Raw genomic sequence first — 12,078 nt, forward strand, 5'->3', positions numbered from 1 at the left:
TGTTTTTTAAGCCAGAAAGAAAATAGTGAAAAAAAGAAAAAAGAATCCTAACACAAACTTTCCTGTGCTGTTCAAGATTTAACTCTGAGTTAGCGTTCCAGACATGGCAAGATATAGTAGACACCTATTCAGAGATTTATCCAAGGGACATGGTTGTTTCATGGAATCCAAGAGTTGAAAAGGCAGCTGATGGCTGGAAAGGAAGCAGCCAATCTTCTCTCTCTTTTTGTCACTATCACTGTTTCTTTCTATTCTGCCTCTCTACCTGTTTCTTTGTCTTTGCTCTCCCTAGTTTTGTCTCTCAGTCTCAAGCTGTGTCTGTATCTCTTCTCCCTATCTGTTTCTCTCTCTCTATTTGTCCCTTTCTGTCTCTGACTCTGTTTCTTTTACTATCTATCAATCTCAGTCTTTCTGCTCAGTTTCTGTTGTTCTCTGTCTTTTCCATCTCTCGTTTACCTCCCTCTTTTATTAATCTTCCCCTCTGTCTTTTGTCTCCCCATTCCCTCTCTCCCTTTCCCCCCTCCCCACCTCTTCCCTCTTTCTTTTCTCTCCTCCTCTCATTCTCCTCTCCTCTCTCTTTCCCTCTCCCTTTCTTCCTATTCTTTCTCTGACAGTCCTTCCCTCTTTCTCTCAAACTCTTTAGCTTTCTGATCTTGTTTCTTTCTCTTCTCTCTCACTCTTGATTTGTCTCTCATTGTCTGCCTCTTTACATCTTAAAGAAATGTAAAACAAGTCTGTATCCTACTTTGTATTTTCTTTAACTTTGACATTCCGTAAATGAAAGTAACTATATACATTTAAATGTTTGTATTTTAAATCAAGTGTCCTTGTTACATGTTTTAGCAGCTTCAGAAATAACTTATAATGCCTTTCCATAAAAAAGTACAGTATATACTAGGAATCAAATAAATGCTATATAAGTAAATTACCTTTCTTAACAATTAACAAAGATAAACAAAGCACCATTTCCTAAATGAAAATTTTAATTAGCTTTTGTCCCTAAATTAATATTGATTTCAGCCAAAGTATTCTCAAATAGTTGTTGCACCACATAAAGTTTTCTTAGGAGTTGTTTGACCTAGCTCAAGCCAGAAAATTCTTTAGTTACCTGTGTAGTGGTTTAAAATATAATTCACAGATTATATTTTTATTAGTGTAACATTATGATTAGTCTACTAATTTTAAAGTGTGTTTTTATGGTATTAAAGTAGTTTATTTATTTCTCCTGTTCAATTCACTATTTCACAAAACATTGATAGAATACAAATCTCACTACTCCTGATAAGAAAATCAGAGGCCTGTTAACAAGTACTCCGACTTCGCAAACAGCTAGTTTAGAGGTAAGTATTAGTATTTGCACTTGTATCTATCTTCTGGATCTCCTTCCTTCCTTTTATTCTGTTTCTGTCACATCCAGGGAATATTGTACATAACGAATAGTATTTTCATTTTTCTGTTGCATAAACACCCTTTTACTGAAAGTACTTTGTGTATTGCTATACATAAGAGAAGGAAAATAGATTAGAATACTAGAGCACCAACCTGTCTTGATCTCTATGTGCCCTTTTCTGTCTCTGACTCTGTTTCTTTGACTGTCAATCTCAGTCTTTTGGCTCACAGTGAGGGTAGATGGATTTCAGTTAAGTATTAATTGGATGAAGAATAGGAAAAAAAAATTACATGATACTGTAGCTAATAAAAATATCTATTTAAATAATAACTTTTAAATATATTTTTTATTGATTTTTTTTTTTAAAGACAGAGAGAGGATGGGAAAGAGATAGAAACATCAATTTGGGAGAGAAAAACATCAATCAGCTGTCTTCTGCACGCCCCGTACTGGGGATTGAGCCTGCAACCTGGGCATGTGCTCTGACTGGGAATCGAACTGGGACCTCTCAGTCCATGGGACAATGCTCAATCCACTAAGCCATACCAGTCAGGCTAAATAATAACTTTAAGGCTAATGAATATTATAATCTTGTTTATAGATTGATTTGTCCCCAGTTAAACATGCATCTTTTGAAGATCTATTTCTAAAATGTCAGCAATTATATTAATTCAGATAAAATTGTTCATATGTCAAGTTCACAAGAAAATGCTTCTAATGAAATAATATTTTTCAACTTTAATTATTTTAAAATAACTGGTTTTGTAACATTTAACTACAAAGGAGTAATATATTCTTTTATAGATTGATCTGTCCTCAGTACAAAAAGCGTCTTTGGAGGAATTATTTCCAAATGTCAGCAACTTTGTTAATTCAGATGAAATTGTTCCTATGTCAAATTTACAAGGAAATTCTTCAAAAGAGGTAGTATTTTCAATTTTCCTTTCAATTACCAAAAGAAATACTTATTGTTATATTAGATACTGTGTATATGAGATACTTAAAAAAACTGTAACTCAGTTAAGGTTACTATCATGTACATGTGAGTGAGCTAGTAGTTACAATTCCAAACAAAGGATATTAGGCTGCCACAGCCAAAACATTTTGCATCCTCAGGACTAGAGGGTGTTAAACCACTAGAGGAAACAGTATTATTCTACTTTGATCCAAAACTCAATTTTTAAAAAAAATCTTTATTGTTGAATGTAGAATATATTACAGATGTTCCTCATTGTTCCCCCATTGACCCCCTCCTCCCTACTCCCGCCTCCCTCCCGCCTTTTCCCACAGTATTGTCTGTGTCCATTGCTTATGCATATAAGTTCTTTGGTTTATTTCTTCCCACCCCCCCCCCCAACCCCTTTCCCTTTGAAGTTTGTCAATCTAGCAATGAATTTGTACTTCTTAATCCCTTCACTTTTTTCACCCATTCCCCCAACCCCCCTCCCATCTGGCAACCATCAAAATGTTCTCTGTATCTATGAGAATGTTTCTGTTCTACCTGTTCATTTTGTTTGTAGATTCCATTGTTGATAGCTATGTATTCATTGCCATTTTGTTTGTTCATATATTTTATCTTTCTTCAAAAAGACCCTTCATCATTTCATATAATAATGGTTTGGTGGTGATGAACTCCTTTAACTTTTTCTTGTCTGGGAAAGTCTTTATATGGCCATCGATTCTAAATGACAGCTTTGTAGGATAGAGTTAATCTTGGTTGTAGGTTCTTGGTTTTCATCACTCTGAATATTTCTTGCCACTCCCTTCTGGCCTGCAAAGTTTCTTTTGAGAAATCAGCTGACAGCCTTAGGGGAACTCCCTTGTAGGTAACTAACTGCCTTTCTCTTGCTGCTTTTAAGATTCTCTCTTTGTCTTGAACCTTTTGCATTTTGGTGATGATGTGTCTTGCTGTGGACCTCTTGGGTTTCATCTTATTTGGGACTCTCTGTGCTTCCTGGACTTGTATGTCTGTTTCCTTCACCAAGTTAGGAAAGTTTTCTGCCATTATTGTTTCAAACAGGTTTTCAATTTCTCGTTCTGGCTCTTCTCCTTCTGGTACCCCCAAGATGTGAATGTTGGCACGCGTGAAGTTGTCAAAGAGGCTCCTTACACTATCCTCATTTTTTGGATTCTCTTTTCTTTTTGCTGTTCTGATTGGGCATTTTTTGCTTTTTGAAATTCCAGATCTATGGTTTGCTTCTTGGATTTACGTACTCTACTATTGAATCTGTGTAAATTATTCTTTATTTCAGTTAATGCCTCCTTCATTTCTGACTGTGCATCCATCATTTCTGACTGGTCCTTTATTATGCTCTTGAGGCCCTCACTAAGTTCACTGAGGTTCTCACTAAGTTCATTGAGCATTCTTATAAGCAGCACTAAGTTCATTGAGCATGCCCTGGCCGGTTTGGCTCAGCGGTTGGAGCGTCGGCCTGCGGTACAGAGAGACCCGGGTTCGGTTCCCGCTAAGGGCACATACCTCGGTTGCAGTTTGTCCCCGGCCCTGGTTGGTCGTGCGGGTGGCAGCCACTCGATGTGTCCCTTCACATCGATGTTTCTCTCTCTCTCTCCCCCCCACTCTATCTAAACAAAAAATGGAAAAATGTCCTCGGGTGAGGATTAAAAAAAAAAAAAAAAAAAAAAAGTTCATTGAGCATCCCTATAAGCAGTATTTTGAACTCAGCATCTGTTACGTTGCTTATCTCCATTTCACTTAGTTCTTTTCTTGGGGTTTTGTTCTGTTCTTTCATTTGGGACCTGTTTCTTTGTCTCCTCATTTTGGCTGCCTCTCTGTGTTTGTTTCTGTGTATTACTTAACGAGAGTTATGGGGCTATCTGAGACCAGATGCTGCTTGTTTGAGAGAATTTAGGAAAATCCTGAAGCAGGATCCAAGACAGGCCAATACTATGGTAAAGCAACTGGCAACAGCTTGGGTGGGCCTGAAAGTTAGGTGGGGCAGGGCCTCAGGGAGTCACCAGGGTGGGGCTACCAGTGTGAGCCAGGTTGCTGGAGTCCGAGGTATGGCGACTGTCTACCGCCCCAGGGCAGGGTTCACGAAAGGAACAAAGGCCTCTGGCAGCACATTTGTCCCGAGAAAGCCCCCTCTCCAGCCCTCGCTTCAGTGCCAAACAGCTCAGTTCTTTCCTGTATGTCTCTGGTGCCCCTCGAGCTGCCTCCCCTCCAAGCTTAGAGGGAGAGAGTCTGATAAGTCCGTGCGCGGGTCCTTTAAGGAGCTGCCTGGGGCTCCAGCCACATTAGCTTCCCTGAGCCTTAGTTCCTGCTGGTTTTTCCAGCCAGAATTATGGGGGCTTCTCTTCCTGGCACTGGAACCCTGAGTGGGGCACCTGACATGGGACGGGGACCCCTCAGTCCTCAGGAAGGACCTTCCCAGCCGAGGTATCCTCCTGATTTTTATCCACCACACGTGGGTTTGGGACCAGCCCGTCGTGCCTCCACATCTCGCGCCTCCGCCCCTTCTACCAGTCTCGATGTGGCTGCTGCTTTAATTCCGTAGTTGTAGGACTTCCATTCAGCTTGATTTCAGGTGGTTTTTTGTTTTGTTTTGTTTTGTTTTGATTTCAGGTGGTTTTGAATGATGGTTGTTCTGTAGTTTAGTTGTAACTTTGCTGTGGTTGTGGGAGGACGCAAGCGTTTACCTACGCCGCCACCTTGACCGGAAGTCTCAATTTTTTAAAAATTGACTTTAGAGAAAGAGAAAGGGAGAGGGAGAGAGAGATGGAAACATTGATGAGAGAGAACATCTGTTGGCCGCCTCCTGCATGCCCCCACTGGGGATTTGGCCCACAACCTGGGCAATGTGCCCCGAACGGGAATTGAACCAGCGACCTCTTGGTGCATGGGTTGACGCTCAACCACTGAGCTTCACTAGCTGGGCCCAAAACTCAATTTTTATCTTTACATATATATTATGGTCACCAGCCTCATTATGTTATGTGAAAGTACCATGCTTCATTAATGAATACATAGAACTCATGACTCTAAGAGCCATGGGGGTGTGGGTGGGAATAGAGAGAGGGGATGAATAGGAAAAGAGAACAGAAAGAGAGAGGGGGAGGGAGAAAGGGCCAGAAAGAAGAGGCAGAGATACAGAGAGAAAGACAGAATAATATGGGAAAGAGGTAGAGAGAAACAGAAATAAAGAGGGAGGACTTTAGGGTTGTGCAGCAATGCAGTGTAGCCAGACCTCTTCAGTGTGACCCTGAGGTGACGGTGGGGATCCAGGTGGTGAGGGGAAAGTAGAGATGAGATTACAAAGATAAACAAGGGCCAAGAGAGTAAAGATCTTGTAATCTATATTAGAGTTGTGGGGTTTTTTTTCTGAGGGGAGCCAATAAAAGATTACGAAGATGATATCAGATGTTATTGTACAAAGGTTATTCTGGCTCCAGAGTTAGAAAAAAAGATTGTGAAAGGCTGAGACTAGAGACAGTTAGAGGGATAATAACAAAGAATAGAGCAGAAATAAGTGAAATAGACTAAAAAGTCAAAAGAAAAGATCAATGAAACTAAGAGCTACTTTTTGAAAGGATAAAATAGACAAACATTGGGTATGACTTAATAAGAAATAGAAGACTCAAATAAATAAAATTGGAAATGAAAGAGGAGACATTACAACCGATGCCACAGAAACACAAAGAATCATAAGAGACCACTATGAACAATTATATGCCCAAAACTGAACAATCTACAAGAAATGGATAAATTTCTAGAAACATAAACCTACCAAGACTAAATCATGAAGAAACAGAAAATCTGAAAAGACCAATAATGAGTAAGGAGATTTAACCAATAATAAAAATCTCCCAACAAACAAAAGTACTGGACTAGAAGGTGAATCCTAATAAACACTTAAAATAGAAATAATACTTATTCTTCTCAAACTCTTCCAAAAGCTAAAAGAAAACACTCCCAAACTCATTTAACAATGGCAGTGTTACCCTGATACCAAAACCAGACAAGGACCCTACAAGAAAAGAAAATTACTGGCCAATAGTCCTGTTGAACATAGAGGCAAAAATTCTAAACAAAATTTAGGAAACCAAATTCAGCAATACAGAGGATCATACACCATGATCAAATTGAATTTATTCCAGGGATGCAAGGATAGTTCAACATTCACAAATCACAAAATGTGTTATATCACATTCACGAAATGAAGGGTAAAAATCACATGGTCATCTCAATAAATGCAAAAAAAAAAACACTTGTGTTTAGTGTTGAAGAGAGAAACTGTGAGAACATCCTAATTTTTGTTCCTCCCAAGATAACTTATTTATTTTTCTACCTGGTCCTTTGTAAGCAGAAAACAGCCTTCTCTTGAAGATAAACTTAAATGTATTTTTTTTTTTCTTTTTTCTTTTTCTTTTTTAATCCTCACCCAAGGATACCCTTCCATTTATATTTTTTAAATTTATTTTTTTCTTTTATTGATTTGAGAGAGAGAGAAGAAGTGAGAGGGAAAGAAAAATAGAAACAGCGATCAGAGAGAACATCATTTGGCTGCCTCCTGCATGCCCCCTACTGGGAATCAGGTCTACAACCTGGTCATGTGTCCTGACTGGGAATCAAACTGGCGAACTCTTGGTGCATGGGTTGACGCTCAACCACTGAGCCACACAGGCTACCCTTCCATTTATTTTCAGACAGAGTAGGAGGGAGAAATAGAGAAAGAGAAACATCCATGTGAGAGAGACACATTGATTGGTTGCCTCCGCACAACCCCGACCAGGGCCAGGGATAGAACTGCAAACAAAGTATGTGCCAGAATCAAACCTGCAACTCCTCGGTCTGCAGGCCAACATTCTAACCACTGAGCAAAACCAGCCAAGGCTTGAATGTAATTATTTTTTAATCCTCACCTAAGGATATTTTTACATTTATCTTTAGACAGAGTGGGAGGAAGAGAAAGAGAGAAACATCGATGTGAAAGAGACACATCAATTGGTTGCCACTTGCACGACCCCAGCTGGGGCAGGGGACTAACAGCAACCGAGGTACGTGCCCTTGACTGGAATTGAACCCGGGACTCTTTGGTCTGCAGGCCAACGCTCTAACCGCTGAGTTAAACCGGCCAGGATTTGAATGTAATTTTTTAGTTAAAGTAAATGGGTCCCTGGCTGGTTGAGTCAGTTGGTTGGAGCATCATCCCATACACCAAAAGGCTGTGGGTTCAATTTCCAGTCAGGGCACATACCTAGGTTGCACAATGGGTTTGATTTTAGAGTCAGCTGATCAGCATTTCTCTCAATGTCTCTCTCTGTCTCCCCATTCCTCTCCCTAAAAGTCAATAAAAATATATCCTCAATTGAGGATTAAAAAAAATAAAAGGGAGAGTCCAGCAGATGGCTCAGTGGATTGAGCATCATCCCATGGACTGAGAGGTCCTGGTTTGATTCCCAGTCAGAACACATGTCCGAGTTGCAGGCTCCATCCCCAGTAGGGGGCGTGCAGGAGGCAGCCAATCAATATTTCTCTCTTATATGGATTTTTCTATCTCTCTTGCCCTTCCTTTCTCTCTAAAAAACTCAATGAAAACATATTCTTAAAAAAATTTTAAATAAATACATACATAAAAGGGAGAAATCCAACAAGGCAACAGAGTAGCCTGAACCTCTAACTACTTGCTCTCAACACTGGATGGATTTGCAGATGAATTGTGGGAAAACCAGTTTGAAAAACCAGTTGAACTGTAGCTGATTTGAAATATTGTGAACAGAGAACACAGAGGAAAGACAGAAGGAGGTGCAGAGAGGGTGAGACAACTGACGCAAGTGCAAGGCTGAAAAGCCAAGGGATGTTGTGGCAGTGGAGCTCCCACCCCCCTGGGAGTGTGGGGTGTCATCCTCATGCAGGGGTCTTCAGTTCAGAAAAACAGAGGGGGGAAGGGGAACCTGTGTAGCACTAGGCAGTGAAAGCAGTGGAGGAAGATTCCATCTGCCTGGGAAGCTCAAACCGCATCATCCCAGGCAAAAATCGATCTCTTTGTTGCAGGACCAGGCAGGGAAAATTGCTCTGATCTGGGACTGGGGGAAGGGTCACACAACGAAGCTCCATGTCACAGAGCTCTGCCATGGAGACGGTGATTGGGGGTACCCAGCAGTGACCCTGAGAGATCCTCCATCCCCTGTAAGAACATTGGGCAGAGAGCCAGATGAGAGCTGTTCTGTGTGCCTTGGAGTGGGTAGGGGGTGGAAGAGATCTGACCAGCCCACCTCACTTACATAGTAAGCACACAGACGGTGCCCTACCCAACGTGTGAAAACTGCTAGGTCTGCCCTGTTCTGTTGTGATCTGAGCCAAAGGAAAATGACTTGCAGAAATTTGCACATGCACTGCTTGGTCTGATGGTGTGGGAAACACAGACATTTGGCTAGTTGGAGCCTGGGTGGAGGCCCTGCCCATTTGGGACCCAACTGGGGGCAAAGATTGGAATACTGTTGCATCCCTCCTACTTTTTGTGGTAGTGAGGGAGTGACAGGAAGCCATGCAGAGCTGAGATATTGCAATAGTGTGTCCTGGACGGGTTTCTGACCGGGACAGATAGGAGTGTGCTAGGTAGGGCCTTTGGCAGCATTATGGGGAAGCAGATGTGTATTCCCCAGTGAGTACAGCCAACAACCAGGGAAGCCCTGGGAAGGAGAGGAAGTGCCTGCCCCCACTCCTACAGATTACAAGCACTGCCACCATCGTGAGTCTGTTTAAACCACCCAGACCAGGTCCCAGATACCCTTACAGAGCGCAGATTCACGGGGGAAGGGAAAGCAACTCAGAAAGCGGACATTTCAAGGGATAAGACCTAAGGCAGACCCAGTTTTTGGGCTTTGGAGGGAGGCCCTGCTCACTGGAGTGTTTAGGGCTCGAGTATCAGACTGGTGGCCAAAAGCCAGGCAGGGACAGCGACTGACATTGATTGCACCAGAGAACCTCCCAGGAGGCCTGTGAATGGCACACAAGGGGCCAGTCTTAGACAACATCAGAATAAAATCCATCAAGCACCACAAATAGCATATCGAAAAGGTGAACCCTTTAGGCACTGAAATCTAAGGAGGTGAACTCAACATTTTTTCTTTTTATTTCTGTATTATTATTTTGTGTATAATATTTTATTTCTTATATTTTATGTATTCTCTTTTTTCTCTCATATTCCTTATTTCTCTTTGCTTTTCTTCATCTATTCTTTCTCTTTGCTTTTTATATTTTTATTTATTTCTGTTTTTTTCCTTTTTAAAAAATTCTTTATTGTTGAGAGTATTAAAGATGTTCTACCCTACCCTGGCCAGTTTGGCTCAGCGGTTGAGCGTCGGCCTGTGGACCAGAGAGTCCCAGGTTCCGTTCCCGCTAGGGGCATGTAGCATCAAAAAAAAAAAAAAAAAGATGTCCTGCCCTGGCTGGTTTGGCTCAGCGGTTAGAGCATCAGCCTGCAGTCCAGAGAGACCCGGGTTTGGTTCCCGCTAAGGGCATGTACCTCGGTTGCAGTTTGTCCCCGTCCGGTTGGGTTGTGTGGGTGGCAGCCACTCGATGTGTCCCTTTCCCGTCGATGTTTTTCTCTCTCTCTTCCTCCCGCTCTATCTGAACAAAAAATGGAAAAATGTCTTCGAGTTTGGATTAAAAAAAAAAAAAGATGTCCCCCTTTTTTTTTCTCCCATTGTGTCCCTCCACCTGGTTCCTGCCCTACCTCAGGTCATCATCTTCCTATGGTCTGTGTCAATGGGCAATTCATATATGTATATAAGTTCTTTGATTAATCTCTTCCCAACCCCCCATCCCCTTCCCTCTGAGAGTCATCACTCTGTTCCATTTTTTTCATGCTTCTGGTTCTATTTTATTCATGCGTTTATTTTGTTCATTAGATTTCACGTATCAGGGAGATCATGTGATACCTGTCTGTCTCTGGCTCATTTTGCTTCGCGTAATAGTCACCAGGTCTCTCCATGTCATCTCAAAGGATAGGAGATTTTTTTTTTTTCTTAACAGCTGCGTGGAATTCCATTGTGTAAATGTACCACAGCTTTTTTATCTACTCATTTACTAATGGGCACATGGGCTGTTTCTAGATCTTAGCTATTATAAGTAGTGCTGCTATGAACATAGGGGTGCATATATTTTTTCTGATTGGTATTTCGGGTTTCACAGGATATATTCCTAGAAGTGGGATCACTGGGTCAAATGACAGTTCCATTTTTAATGTTTTCAGGAACCTCCACACTGTTTTCCATAGTGGCTATACCAGTCTGCATTCTTATCAGCAGTGTACTAGGATTTCTTTTTCTTCACATCCTCATCAGCACTTATTGTTTGTTGACTTATTGATGGTAGCCATTCTGGCAGGTGTGAGGTGATAGATACCTCATTGTTGTTTTAATTTGCATCTCTTTGATGATTAGTGATATTGAGCATTTTTTCATGTCTCTTGGTCATTTGTATGTCCTCTTTGGAGAAGTGTCTTTTCAGGTCCTCTGGCCATTTTTTAATTGGATTGTTTGTCTTCCTTTTATTGAGTTGTATGAGTACTTTATATATTTTGGAAATTAACCCCTTTTCATATATATCATTGGTGAATATGTGCTCCCATACAGTGGGTTCTCTTTTCATTTTGATGCTGGGTTCTTTTGCTGTGCAGAAGCTTTTGATTTTATTTAGTTCATTTATTTATTTTTTTCCTTTGTTTCTCTTGCCCTAGGCAATGTATTGGTGAAAATTCTGCTATGTGAGATTTCTGAGATTGTCTTGCCTATGTTTTCATCTAGGATTTTTATGGTTTCATGACTTAGATTCTAAGTCTTTTATCCATTTTAAGTTTATTTTTGTGTATGGTGTAGTTGATGGTCTAGTATCATTTTTTTGCACAAACCTGTCCAATTTTTCCAGCACCATTTATTGAAAAAACTGTCTTTACTCCATAGTATGCTCTTGCCACTTTTGTTAAATATTAATTTAGCATAATTACTTGGGTCAATTTCAGGGTTCTCTGTTCTGTTCCATTGATCTATATGCCTGTTCTTATACCAGTACCAGGCTGTTTTGATTACATTGGCTTTGTAGTGTAACTTGATATCTATTATGGTGATCTCTACAACTTTGTTCTTCTTTCTCATCATTGCTGCATTTATTTAGGATCTTTTTTGGTTCCATATAAATTTTTGGAGTATTGCCCTGGCCAGTTTAGCTCACCAGTTGGAGCATTGGCTTGCGGACCGAAGGGTCATAGGTCCGATTCTCAGTCAAGGGCACGTGCCTGGGTTGCAAGTTTGATTCCCTGCCCCAGTGAGGGTTGTGCGGGGGGGTGGGGGGGGGGCAATCAATGTGTCTCTCTCACATCAATGTTTCTCTCTCTCACTTTTATTCCTTCCACTCTATCTAAAAAGCAATGGAAAAAATATCTTTGGATGAGGATTAAAAATATATATATACATTTTTGGAGTATTTGTTCTAGATCTGTGAAATATGCCATTGATATTTTAATAGGGATTGCATTGACTCTCTAGATTACTTTGGGTAGTATGGTCATTTTAATGATAATTCTTCCAATCCAAACACAATATATGGTTCCACTTGTTTGCATCTTTCTTTATTTCCTTTTTAAAAATCCTATAGTTTTCCAAGTACCTATCAATAATCACCTTACATGTAAATGGATTAAATGTTCCAATCAAAAAATACAGGGCAG

At 40.7% G+C, this 12,078-nt stretch overlaps 1 protein-coding gene across 1 annotated transcript in view; it reads left to right on the forward strand.

Annotated features, from left to right (window-relative positions):
• MEIKIN (meiotic kinetochore factor) overlaps positions 1-12,078 on the forward strand; it is a 144,334-nt gene that overhangs the window by 72,657 nt on the left and 59,599 nt on the right. Inside the window, exons 11-12 of the mRNA XM_036282153.1 lie at positions 1,260-1,340; positions 2,195-2,314. Coding sequence (XP_036138046.1) covers positions 1,260-1,340; positions 2,195-2,314 — 201 coding nt within the window. The remainder of the gene's footprint in view (positions 1-1,259; positions 1,341-2,194; positions 2,315-12,078) is intronic.

The sequence above is a fragment of the Molossus molossus genome, unplaced genomic scaffold (genome assembly GCF_014108415.1).
Source record: "Molossus molossus isolate mMolMol1 unplaced genomic scaffold, mMolMol1.p scaffold_m16_p_4, whole genome shotgun sequence".
NCBI classification, from domain to species: domain Eukaryota; kingdom Metazoa; phylum Chordata; class Mammalia; order Chiroptera; family Molossidae; genus Molossus; species Molossus molossus.